General features: G+C 43.8%; 2 protein-coding genes across 3 annotated transcripts; one reads left to right on the forward strand and one right to left on the reverse strand.

Annotated features, from left to right (window-relative positions):
- Window positions 1-763: 763 nt before the first annotated feature.
- Window positions 764-6,418, reverse strand: parlb (presenilin associated, rhomboid-like b). 2 transcript variants are annotated; one of them, XM_085795635.1, is made up of 10 exons: window positions 6,323-6,418; window positions 5,165-5,381; window positions 4,944-5,084; window positions 3,973-4,021; window positions 3,795-3,890; window positions 3,530-3,679; window positions 3,347-3,417; window positions 2,723-2,824; window positions 2,542-2,639; window positions 764-1,755 (listed from the first exon to the last, which is right to left on the reverse strand). In XM_085795635.1, the coding sequence occupies exons 1-10, from the start codon at window positions 6,397-6,399 to the stop codon at window positions 1,632-1,634; spliced, it is 1,125 nt and encodes a 374-aa protein (XP_085651761.1). In that variant the 5' UTR covers window positions 6,400-6,418; the 3' UTR covers window positions 764-1,631. The 2 variants fall into 2 exon arrangements, with proteins under 2 accessions (XP_085651761.1, XP_085651760.1); XM_085795634.1 differs by having other exon boundaries at window positions 5,165-5,384.
- Window positions 6,419-7,050: 632 nt separating this feature from the next.
- Window positions 7,051-13,327, forward strand: LOC146976120 (nucleotidyltransferase MB21D2). The gene is made up of 2 exons (XM_085795636.1): window positions 7,051-7,432; window positions 10,724-13,327. The coding sequence occupies exons 1-2, from the start codon at window positions 7,180-7,182 to the stop codon at window positions 11,986-11,988; spliced, it is 1,518 nt and encodes a 505-aa protein (XP_085651762.1). The 5' UTR covers window positions 7,051-7,179; the 3' UTR covers window positions 11,989-13,327.

Consider the following 13,327-nt stretch of genomic DNA (forward strand, 5'->3'; position numbering starts at 1 on the left):
ATGAGAGAAGAAGCTATACAGCAGCAGTGACATCTCATCTCACTGCAGGATAGTGGATCATGAACGGACTCACTGTATTTAATTATTACTATTATCATCATCATGATCATACCTGAATTTCTGCTGGGGGATAAAGTAGAGTGTATCTAACTATGTGATGCAACAAATGCCATCTACCAATTTCTTACATTGTTTTTTTTTTAATTAATTTTTAATGTTACTTATTGTGTGTGATTATTTTTTCTTATTTAACTTTTGTATCTTCAATATTCATATCACTTCACTGTGTTGTTATTGTAGTTTAAGTGTGTGTGCATTTATCTGTGGTTGTTTCTGCACTACAAGCACTATCAGCACTATCGTCTTACTTTACCTGACAAATTCTCTATTCCATTTGTCAGGTTGTTGAGCCACAGATTAACAGGAAAATCCAGCTCTAATCCAGCAACCCGGATGCTGTGAGGAAGGTCAGGTAACCAGATCTCAGTCCAGACAGAGTGTTTTTCGGTCAGTTCTGATTTGTGAGCTTCTTAACACTAGTAATCATTTAAATCTATTACATGTATCACACAGACTGTAGATCTAGTCAGTAGATGAGTAGCATAAAGAGTTCAAATCCTGTTCAATACACTGTATTACAGTGTAAATGGGGAGGAACCAGATCCAGGAGCAGAGAAGGAGCCTGCAGGAGACTGGAGCTCAGGTCCAGCACAGAGACAGATGAGAGCACAAACACCCACAGAGCAGAACATCATCTGAAGTAATGTGTGAATATTCAGATTTATAAACTCAGTTTTCTCCAAACACATTCCTGATTGGACGCAATACTGTTTTTTCTTCCCTCAGGAATATTCAAGAGTAGAACAACATTCAACCCATAACACAATTATACTGAACAGAGCAGCCTCATTATGACAACAGTGAAGAGTGGAGGCATCAGCATCAGTCGCCATCAGAATCAGCAGCTTTGACTCTTTTACTTCGGTGAAAACCAACAAATATAAATAAGCAGAACTGAAGACGTTTAGAAAAGAAGTGAAACTGTCATAGAGAAGTGACACACTGCAACTCCTCCTCGTTCTCCTCTATCTGGTTTAACTCTTAAAACAACATGTGCTGGATACGTTCTTTACATGAAAATCAGCTCTACAGAACAGATCCATCACTGGCCTATAGAAAACATGCATGTTTCATTAGAGCACTCATTAATCAACAACAAACATGTAAAACAGTGTCTGGATCATTTTGAAACCGCTGCTCTGAGCTGAGCTCGGTCTCTTTCAGAAGCTGTTTGGACTTGTTGGGTTGTACAGTCTTAAGATACTGGACCTGGCACTGGTCCAATTAATTTATGATCATTACTGATCCGATGATTTCATCTTTGTCTAAATAATGAATCTGTTTGGTGTCTATATAAAATTATTTGATAAATATGGATATGAATTATAGTTTTAAGTCCATCTGTTACGTGACACATCATGACTTCCACATGCTTCCTGTACAGTGCAGGGGTCCTGAGAGGAGCTTGCAGCTTCTGTCTCTTCTCTGCACGTCTGTACATTTTATACATCTTTACATTTATTTATTCTGGATTTCTTTCCCCTCCATCAGTCCCGGTGTGTTTCAGCAGCTCACATGGAGCCACCTCCGTTTCCTCCTCTTCCTGGTCCTCCTCGAGTCCTCAGGTTGTGCCAGAGGTTCACAAAAGGTTCTCGGTTCTTCCAGATCAACTCGTGACCGAACAGGATGTACCAGCTGGAGGGGGGGGGGGGGGAGGCACTCAGATTACTCACACATGAAAAATGAGAGAAGACATAAGAAATCTAAAATTGAGAGAGTAAACGATAAAGACAAGAGAAGACCATCCACTATGACATGTGAGCTCAGTATAAAGTCCATCTTGTCTCTCTCAGCTCACCATTCAACACTGCAACATGAATTATATTTTAATACTCTCATTAACGCTGGTCAATTCTTTCTAATCAATTTTAAACAATCAAACAGAAATAAAAGCCTGTCTGATGTAAACCAGCCCTGAACGAAGGTCTGGCTTTCTAACACAGAGGAAATAAAAGCTTCAGACACTGTTTGAGGAGAATTCATCCTTTTTTCTGTTTCATATGATTTACAGTAGGATTGATTGCTGTTGAGTCTGGTGGAAATGTCCATCACAGTTAACAATAACAGGAATAGCTGTTAAAATGTATATTATTTGGATGGAGGAGCACATTCAGAGGTCTGTGTCCACATTATTTTAGTATTATGAATGAACACAAATGTACTTGTCCACTGCCACTATCTGATTGAAATTGTAAGATATTTTAGGACCAAACAGGATTTGGTGATGCTGACCCTGGGTTGTAACATCTCTCAGATAAGCACTGTTTCAACACTTGAACTTACTTCGGTCATGTTTTTACACAATATATAAATATATTCATATAAATATCAATAGTCTCATAATGATAACATTGCTGATAGTCATGATGGGAAATGACAGTTGACAGGAAACTGCTGAGCTGAGCAATAAAAGCATCTCACACTCCAAACAGGGCTCCTCCTAAATGGGCAGCGTGATCGAAGAACTTCCATCCCAGCACCAAACCTGCCGTATCCATGGCGATGATGGCCTTCAGAGCCTGCACGGACATGTACACAGAGGGTCAGAGAGTAATGAGTGGGGAGCAGGTGAGTCAGGTGAACCATGTGGGTGGAGTCTTACATTGGAAGCAGTGAAGGTGAACATGGGGAGGAAGATGATGGCCAGTTTGGCTTCGGGCATCTTGGTACAAACGGCAGCCAAGACGGTCATGATGGCTCCAGACTGAAAACACACACATTACTCAGACTTGACTGTGTGGCCAGATCTGTCTCATCCTGTCTGACTTGCACACAGTAATAACCGTAGTTCCTACAGAGTATGAAACAAACTAAGACCTGAGACCAGCCAACCTCTGTGCTCTGTCACTTTTACATAAGGCTGTTTATTTACTTACTTGAGACCAAACTGTTTCCACTATCTCACAACAAATAGGAAAAGCCCTGAAAATAAACACAAATCATTGCTTGTTTAGCTCCAGCCATCCTCTCATGGACCCACTGAATTTGGAAATGAGTGCTCTAAACCTATTCTACATGTTTCTTCTACAGAAAGCGCACCTACTTACAAAGCACCAATTTATTCACCAAGCCCTTATTTGTAGGTTACCTATATTAAATTATGTATATCTTGGTCAGATTAATTGGTACGCACCAAACAGACATGGAATGAGCTCCAGGGCATTGTGAAAATGAATAGTTTCATAAGACACATTTTATAGAAAACAGAAAACAGATTGTTGCTTACTGCTCCTAGAGATGGGCCGAATCTTCCTGTGGACATCTTGCTCACATAACTAAAAAATGTTGAAACGACACCTGGACACACAGAGGGTGACATCAGTTAAGCTCACAATAAAAAAAACTGAGGGTGACATCAGTTAAACTCACAATAGAAACGTCCATGCCTGGAAACCTCCCAGTGACCTACCTGCAGACATGTAGACAGCCAGGAACTGCTCTCTGCCCAGCATGGAAACAGCGCTGGAGGAGAAGCTCCAGAGGACGTACATGTTGGCCGCCATGTGAAAGAGAGAGAAGTGACTGAATGTGGAGAGGATCATCGGAGAGCAGAGAGTCCCTGCAGGTGGACGACAAGCAACAGCTACTCTTCAAAGGCAACCACAGCAATCAAACTGCTGCTTTGACTTTCCAGCAGCACGTGAGTTTAAAATACTACAAGCAGGCGGACTCACTTGAAGCAGGGTTAGAGGTGAAGTATTTGATCATGGTGCGCTGCAGAGACGGTATTCTCCAACAGCAGAACACTATGGCATTAGCAGCAATGATCCCTGGGGAAAAAGGATGGGTGAAAACAGGGAAGTCAGGAATGATGCTGTGTGTGTGTGTGTGTCCTGGTGTCAGTCATCTCACCTGTGACTGTCCTCTGGCCCTCACTCAAGCTGTTCCACCATTGGTTGATCTGAAATACAAACAGCCAATCAGGGTTTAGGCAATAGGTACAGAGAGGTCAAATGGCTCCGCCCCCCTTTGGTCTAACATGGGGCCTTTCCCATTTCTCCACTTGGCTGAGTGCGCTTGGTTACGCAAGCACTTTGGTGATGTTTTGCTGGAGAAACGTACATTTGCACAGGCATGTATTGAGTGGCCAAGCGTAAAATTTAAAGCAATCGGGACATAGACACTAGCACAACTCCCACACACACAGCACAGCTACAGTTTTAATAAACAGTGCTGCTGGATCACAGTCTCATCTACTCCATCTATGCGCAAGATTCAAATCATAAATGTGTAAGCCCAACTCGGTAAGTAAAAAAAAACAAGATAAACACATAGGATTAAACAGAGTGTGATGAAAAATATTCACATGAGTTATCAATAGAGGAAATTCATAATTACGATTATGATGACAGGTCAGAAATGATCAGATGTAAAAGTAAACAAAACCTAAAGACAACAAACCTGAAATTAAAATTAATTAAAAACCTGAGATTAAAAAGTCATAATTATGAGAAATTCATGTTATTTAACTTTATTCAGTGGCATTTCCCAAACGTGGCTTGTGGCTCCCGGTGACGGCAGACTTCACCAGCTGGTGCATTGTGGGATTTATACTTGGCCAAATACCGCTCCAATGCGGTCTTAACCTAAGTGTGGGTAAAGTGCAAATCAATCGCGCTGCACTTTTGGTTGTTGGAGAAATGGGACACACTTGCGCAAGTTGTGAAGTGCCCAAGTGTGTAAGTGTGATCGAGTGTGCATATTGGGACAGGCCCATACTGTACGAGATGATGCATCAACAGTAAGAAGTGTGATCTACTTATTATATCAAATCAGCTTCATCACAGAGCTTTCCTCCCTTCTCTCTTGTCATAATTTCTCACCTCTTTGCGGATGTCTCCTCGTTTTTGAGGATGCAGCTTCTCCAGCCAATCAGCTCTGATCTCGTCGAAGAAGCTCTGGACTCGAAACTTGACAGACTCGTACTGCCAAATGGCCGCTGAGCCGAAGGAGCAGCCTGTAAACTGACATGGAGTTAACACCCGGCCGTCACGCCCCTCTGACCTGATGATGTTACTAAAACAAACAGGTGGGCATCACCTACCCCTACAGTGAAGACCAGCGGCCTGATGAGCCGGCCGAAGGCGCGGGGGGAGCTGGGTGAAGGCTCCTGGACATAGTGGGGGGTGGAGGTCCGCCGCTGGCTCACGGCCTCAGATAACTCCGAGTGGGAGGATCCCAGTTCCTCCTCCACTTTCTTGGATTCTGGTTTTCTGGAAACTTTCTTGAAGCCACATCTCTGCTGTAAGCTGTGAGGCCACCTCCTGGACAGAGAGAGAACTAACTTCAACCACTGTGACCACCTGAAGAAATCTGCACCCACCACACATGGAGAACTGACACCACACACAGACAAGAGAGTTTTTTTTTTTTTTTTTTTACACGCACAGTAGAAAAAGGTGAAAGTGTTTACACATTCCCATGCTCAGCAATATAGCCTGTAACAGATAATTTCGTGAAATGGTTTTATATTACCATATTCAACTACTGTATATGCTGTGCTACAGTTGTTTCTGCTCACAGTTACACTAAATCCACAGACGTTCTCTGTGGTGGCTATGAAATGTATTGTTTCAAGATGTGGAGCAGGTGCATGTCCTCTGGTCATTAAATGTATTAGATAGATAGATAGATAGATAGATAGATAGATAGATAGATAGATAGATAGATAGATAGATAGATAGATAGATAGATAGATAGATAGATAGATAGTTTATTAGTACAGACTCTGGGTCCAGTATTGTTTGTTTGTGCTTGCTTTTTGTCATTTGTTTATAAATACAAGGAGTTAAACACTATACTTAGTGTGGACTAACTAAACAAGATGATCCCTGTGTTATTTACCTTGCCAAACTAATAATAGAATGAAAAACACTACTGTGTGGGTTTTTACCACTACAGCTACAATGTCAATGTTTATACTGTTTAAAAACACAATGAAAACAAATCCTGAACTGAGACTCCCATCACCCATAAACACAGTCTTAAAAATAACTGATGCGATTACAGTCAGCTAGTCAGGTAGAAATTGACAGAGGTGGAAACACTCAGAAACAAACAAACTCTGCTCTGCTAATTGCCCTGGTAATGTTAGCCCGCTGGTTAAACACACTGTCTTTGACGCTAACGGAGCAAACTGCGGGGAACCGAGTCTGGTCACGACGCCTGGACAGGCTGCTTCTTCCCGGCTGGGCTCACTCACCTGCCGCCGTTCACGGAGCTCCGTAAAAGGTCTTCTCCGGTCAGTCTGAGCAGCGTAGCACAGCTCCTCCACGCCATGTTGGAGCCCGGTAACCCCGACCTTTCTCTACCCGCAGCAGGACGTTCATGTCCGGGTCAACGCCGCTCAGCTCCGGGGGGCGGGCGACACCTGGAGGACAGAGACCGACACTGCACAACTCCTGTAATCAAATAAAAGTCTGCATTAAAAACACATAATAAAACTTCCGTCTAGGACTTTCGCAGTAAAATACAGTGAAAGTGTATTAAATCTACTCTTATTGTTATTTTATTACTATTATTAGTTTTATATTAATATACGAGTTAAACATAGGCTACATTACACTATGTTTCAATCTCTTATTATACAACATAATATTGTTAACAAGCTAATTATTTATTCTTTTGTAATTTGTGACTACACTACACTCATACACATCCGGATAGCATCTTTCAATGTAAGCTATTTCTATCCCTCTGTAAATTGCCTGATGTGTAAATTGTGCTACACAAATACATTTGCCTTGCCTTATCATGTTTTCCTTTCCAGGAAACATTTGGAGAGATTATTTTTGAAATAAACTGGAATTTAGTTTGAAGCCTTAGAATAAAGCAGTACTGATTGATCGAACAAAAACAATTTATTTCGCTCAGTGGCAGTAACCCTCCCACACCCCACAAGAAGCAACGCTTTACTTTGAAGGTTGTGAGCACCGGAAGTGGAGCCTTTGTTTCCGGTGGTTGTGTTTGGTGTCGCCTGACTCGGCTCGGTTCGGTGCAGCCCGCAGAAGCAGCAGCAGGACCAGCAGTAGTAAGCCTGTGCGTGACCGCGGAGGAAAGATGGCGGCCCCTGCTCTCTCCGGTCGGGCTGGCTCGGCGGGCAGCCTCGGGAACAGCCCCACCATGGCCGCCGGACGGCTGCCGCACGGCGGCGGAGCCGGAGCCGGGCCCGAGCTCGACTTCAGGTCGGCGGCCCGCATGGAGGACCTGAACCGGCTCATCCAGGAGTTCAGCAAGCACGACCAGCGGGAGTACGACGACCAGCGGGCGCTGGAGATCCACACGGCCAAGGACTTCATCTTCTCTATGCTGGGTGAGGGAGGAAAAACACACACACGCGCACGCACGCATGCACGCACGCACACACAACGAAAACCGTTATTTAACGGGTTTACGGTAAACGGTGCCAGTTCCGTAATGCCCACTCTGATCCCTCAGACCTCACTTGTGTTATCTAATATCAGAGAGTCGGTGGAGACGCAGGTGCAGTCAGGTGTGGAGCTGGAGGATCAGTGCGTGATGCTTGATCTGAGCCGTGATTCAGGATGCGGTTGTTTGTTCCGTGAAGGTGTAGAGGCGGGTCTACCTGTGCAGCAGCATCTAGGCTTGACCTCATATGTGTTGTTTGTCAGATCATTTGACCTGTTAGGGTTTGAATCTCCATCCGCTTCACAGCCTTTCCCCAGGTTAGATGTGTAGCTACTACTGGGTTATTATAACGTAGCCTATAAAAACAGTCAGAACAAGCTGCTTTCAGGTACAGTGAGAAAATGAAATTTGGTCCAAGATGTCAGGTTGAATCAACAGATGAGTTCCTGAATTAAACCACTACAAGACAGTGACAATATCCCAGAGAAAGTGTCATTGCCGAAGATGTTATTGCACCAGCGGTAGTGAAAAACCTCAACATATTCAGTTTACTGTGATGTTAGACCTAGACACCTTTGAGGGCTTTAAGTAATGAAAAATTATATCAGTTAGGCCTATCTTTCACCACAGAGGTAAATGGCCAAAATCCACAACTCATGTTTCATATGAATAATGGATAACTTTGGATTGAGGTGTGCTGGAGGACCCTGCTAAATAATCAGCAGAGTTGATCTGGACGCAGCCAGAAGTTCAGTTATGGGCTGTACTGAAAGCAGCTCGGCCCCATGTTGCTGTATTAGGGGAGTTCAAAGATGGCTGCTGTCTTGTGACCTGATAAAATTCTGATAGTGGCAGAAATATAGCTTGACCGTATCATAATGTGGCCTTTGTTTACTCACCAACCAATTGGAGTGCAGAATGAAATGTCACATTCATTGTCTACCATTTTACCAGTAGGCCTACAGATGGATGATGCACGTTGATGACATGTCAAAGTCTGGATTGGATTCAGCAGCAGTTATCAACATCCAGTCTGCAATCAGCAAACTCAATGTTGTACCCAAGTAGACTCATGTAAGATCCATGTAACAGTACATGGCTTGTAACAAACCTACGGATTGTTGAGATCTCACTGTCTTTTGTTTCATTCTCATATTGTTGTGTTATGTCTGGAGGATGTGATTTGCAGGCCACGATCATAGAGATAGGATTTCTGTGTATTCACTGCTAATCTACTATTAAGTGATGCGATTCATTGATCCTCAATAATCATTGGTGCATCTCTGAAAGATCCAGTCAGACATCGTTGACCCCTCCTGCAGAGTTAATGATGTATGAGACTGTGTGTCCTGACAGAGTGAGGCCGCTCCACTACTTTCATAAAACATTATTAACAGCAGAGAGAAAGTGAAACAGAGTGAGAGGAAGAAGAAAAATGCAGGATGAACTGTGGGAATGTGAGATCTGATCAGTAAAACATTTCCTGTCAGGGTTTCTTTATATTGCTGGACCTCCTCCAAGATCTGGATTAAGACAGACACACACACAGACACACACACTCTCAACCACTCAACCAAACTCACCATCAGTGTGTGGACAGATCTGTCTCATCCTGTCTGACGTCCACACAGAAATAACTGGAGTCTCTAAAACATCCAGACAGGGAACAACAACTGGTCCGAATGTTTTCACAGCTTGTGTTTGTCATGTGGAGTTTATTTAGATCAGTGAAAAGAGTGACAGGGTAAAAAATGGCTTCATGGCTCTAACTTTGGTGAAATTGGAGCAGTGTAGGATTTATTGCTTTGTTAGAGTCTGCAGTCCCTGTGCTTAAGGACCCATATAGTTGTTTAATTGTGCCATCATTTGTCTCACGCCTTGACCTCAAATTGTGTGTCTTAAGTATCTCTAATAGTGATTCCACTATTGAATCAGCTGACAGCCAGGTGATACAGAATAGTTTTCTTGTCTTAAGTTTAACTAGATGTAGGAATCTCTTGCTGACCATAGATTTTTTTTTTATCAACAATTGCTCATTTGATCGGCCTCAAACATAAGTGAGGAAGTGCAGTGTCACCCAGTAGGGTTTTTGGATGAACAGGTTCAGAATTATATTATATTATTTTCAGTCAGTCAGGACTGGGTAAAGGCAGACATGAGGGCACTTACAGTTTGCACATACCAGGGTTGAGTTTACTGTTGTTGTCATACACAAAGTCATCTGAGCACAGGAAATTATGTCTTGCACTGGACACTTAATAGGTTTTATTGTGTAACCTCATATTTGCTGTTCTCTTGATTAATAAAACAAAATGTTTGGGGGTATGTGGAGCACAATTTTCCCTGAAACACTCATGGAGGTCAATGTTATGATAGGACAGATGATCTTTGTAAAACCTCAAATCAAATCAGATCAATATGTAGCTGTGTGGAACTTCTACAAAGTGTGTGAGGTTGATGTAACATGCACCATCTGCAATGCAACCAAAAATGATCAGTACATCATTGGGTTTGGTAGGTTTCTGTAATGGGTAAATTTGTGTGGCAGCAGTAGTCAAGTGACGGATAGTGCTCTTAAGAAAACAGCCAGAGGAATTAACACAGGCTGAGCCATTACCCACCACCCTACTACCAAACTCTAGAAAGGGAAGAGCATAAACTGCTGATGTTCCTAATCCCATCCATGCCATAAATGAAGATCTAATTGATGTAGCATTATAAGAAATTCCCTCTGGGTGTTCATCGTTGAGTCAAGGTGGGATCACTGTGACCTTTGACTTCAAAATCTAATCAGCTCATCCTTGAGTCCTAGTGAACAGACAACCTGAAAATAAAATTAGTCCAGCCCTGACTGTTGTGGCACAGAGGCATAAATATTTAAACTGGGTTTACACCACAAGAGAAAATGACAAGGCCTCAGGAACTAACTTACTCAGTAATAATTCAATAGTACGTTGATTAGACATTAGCCTATGTGTTGTGTTAGGTAGTTTTACAAAATGAAGAGATGTCTAGATAACAAAACCCAGGGACCACAGGTTCCGTGTCAACTGAAGCACTTCCTCAAATCTTCCATTCATGGCCTCTGATGAGTCTGTGAGCAGTTAGTAAGGTTAGAGAGTGGATCATCTGGGCCGAACATCGATGTAGATCATGCTCCACATTGCCCTGATGCTAAACCTAAAAAATGTCGTAACTTAATATGATGATCACTCTTATGTCTTCTGTAACTCAGGAATGGTCCAGAAGTTGGACCAGAAGCTCCCAGTGGCCAACGAGTACCTCCTCCTCTCGGGCGGGGTGCGGGAGGGTGTGGTGGACATGGACCTGGATGAGCTGAGCGTCTACGCCCGTGGCACAGACTACGACATGGACTTCACCCTGCTGGTCCCAGCACTCAAACTCCATGACCGCAACCAGCCGGTGACCCTGGATATGAGGCACTCAGCCCTGGGCCACTCCTGGCTCAGCCTGCGCCTGTTTGATGAAGTCACCATCAACAAGTGGAAGGACTGCTGCACCATCGTTGACCACATCAACGGGACCACCAACTACTTCTTCTCTCCGACGCTGGTGGCCGACTGGTTCTACCAGTCCATCTCCTTGGTGCTGCTGGAGGTGCAGAAGAAGCCGCAGAGAGGGATGCCCCGGGTGGAGAAGGTGGAGAGGAACGGCACCATCATCTCGGTCATCCTGGGCGTTGGGAGCAGTCGGATGCTGTACGACATCGTCCCTGTGGTGTCCTTTAAAGGCTGGCCGGCGGTTGCTCAGAGCTGGCTGATGGAGAACCATTTCTGGGATGGGAAGATCACGGAGGAGGAGGTGATCAGCGGCTTCTATCTTGTTCCCGCCTGCTCCTACAAAGGCCGCAAGGAGAACGAGTGGCGCCTGTCATTCGCCCGCAGCGAGGTGCAGCTGAAGAAGTGCATCTCCTCCAGCCTGATGCAGGCCTACCAGGCCTGTAAAGCTATAATCATCAAGCTACTGTCCCGCCCCAAAGCCATCAGCCCCTACCACCTGCGTAGTATCATGCTGTGGGCGTGTGACCGCCTCCCTGCCAACTACCTGGCGCAGGACGACTTCTCCGCCCACTTCCTGCTGGGCCTGATCGACGACCTGCAGCACTGCCTTGTCAACAAGATGTGTCCTAATTACTTCATTCCTCAGTGCAACATGCTGGAGCACCTGTCGGACGAGACGGCCATGCTGCACGCCCGCAAACTCTCCTCGGTGCGCTCCGACCCGGCCGAGCACCTCCGCACCACCATCGAACACGCCAAGGCCGCCAACAGGCTGACAGTGGAACTGCAGTGGCGAGGCAGTTCCAACAACCTGCCGTCGCCACAGTCCGACGCCGGCGGGGAGAATCAACCAGATGACCGGCTGGCCAAGAAGCTCCAGCAGCTCGTCACGGAGAATCCTGGGAAATCCATCTCGGTCTTCATCAACCCCGACGACGTCACGCGACCTCACTTCCGCATCGACGACAAATTCTTCTGAGACTGAGAAACGTTGTCCCAGACCTCCTCCTCCTCCTCCTCTTACTCCTCCTCCTCTTTCTCTCTGCCTTCCTCCTCCTCACCTGGTGCCCCTCCTCCTCTGAAACTTTATTTTTTACATTTTTTATGTTTCTCTGCCACAGAGTGAAGTGAGGTGATCGTCTAGTTGTGTCTGCCACAGTTTTTTATTTTTATTTTTCTATTCCCTCTCCCCTCTTCCCTCCTCTTTCACTGTGTGCCCTGTGTTTTTTTTACCTGCTGAATGCCTTTTAAATAGACAGCTGAATAGCAGCAGGTTGTTTTTAAAACTGAAGGACGAGATGAAATCCACCTTCAGATGGGATTCATGTTCCTATCTGACGGCAGTTTCATATGATTATCAGGGATTTCGGAAATGAGATCAGACCACCACCTCCTGAAAACATCACAGCAGCCTCTAATAACCTCTAATACCCAGGTAGCATGAAGGTAACATTTGATTTGCCTTGATTTATGTAAAATATGATGTAATCACTGGCCAGTCATTACCACTGCAGGAGCAAAAAATCATTAATACATTTTACGTATTAAAGAAGTTGAACTGTAACTGATGCACAAGTTACACTAAATATTCTGTAAAAAAATGTTTGGTCACAGAACATTGATCAGTGATTATCAAGCTTATTATTTATTTAATTTTTGCTCTTTTCTTCTCAGGAATTAAGACTTCTAGAATAATTAAGACATATTTCAAAATATTTAATACATATATAAAAACGTTTTCTCATAATTAAACCTGAGCAAATCATGTATTGTCATAGCCATGACCGTGATGCTAAGTTATAACTATTAATGTTATCTGAATGTTTCTCAATGAATGTTCCTCACAATAATTTTCTCAGGAGTCAGTGATGGCTGCTCCTCTCTTAATTAAATCGTAAGATTTATTCCAAGATATGATCTAATCACCAAAACTAAATTATAAGAGAATATCTTGTAATTTAAGTCAGTGATGACACACTGCTGAGATGGAAGGTTGCTGTTTTTGTCTGACGAGGCTGATCTGTGTGAGATTGTACACACTTTCAGGAGGTGGGGATGCCAAATGGTGCATATTGTCTCAGAGCCATGAGTGAAAATGATGAGTTCTGTTTGAAGGTGGATTTTGTCCCTCTGAAGAATGTCTTAGTCCTGCTGAGAGACGATGGTACTAACGTCTTAGAAACTAACTGTAAATAGAAGAAAGTTGACTGAACACTCATGTGTAGACAGAGGTGAAACAGAGACTGATGACGACGACGATGATGACGGTGTTGATGATGACATGTGGACAACTCTTTGTCTAACTTTGCACAGAATGT

Source organism: Trachurus japonicus, chromosome 13 (assembly GCF_045865225.1).
Source record: "Trachurus japonicus isolate A0001 chromosome 13, Traja_1.0".
NCBI lineage: Eukaryota > Metazoa > Chordata > Actinopteri > Carangiformes > Carangidae > Trachurus > Trachurus japonicus.

Excerpts from the sequence above, each read along its gene's own strand:
- LOC146976120 (XM_085795636.1), top strand. The coding sequence starts at position 7,180 with ATGGCGGCCCCTGCTCTCTCCGGTCGGGCTGGCTCGGCGGGCAGCCTC. Across the intron at positions 7,433-10,723 it reads CTTCATCTTCTCTATGCTGG|GAATGGTCCAGAAGTTGGAC; the intron begins GTGAGGGAGGAA and ends TCTGTAACTCAG.
- parlb (XM_085795634.1), bottom strand. The coding sequence starts at position 6,399 with ATGGCGTGGAGGAGCTGTGCTACGCTGCTCAGACTGACCGGAGAAGAC. Across the intron at positions 4,022-4,943 it reads GAGGAGACATCCGCAAAGAG|ATCAACCAATGGTGGAACAG; the intron begins GTGAGAAATTAT and ends TTTGTATTTCAG. Across the intron at positions 1,756-2,541 it reads GGAGGAGCCCTGTTTGGAGT|CTGGTACATCCTGTTCGGTC; the intron begins GTGAGATGCTTT and ends CCCCCCCTCCAG.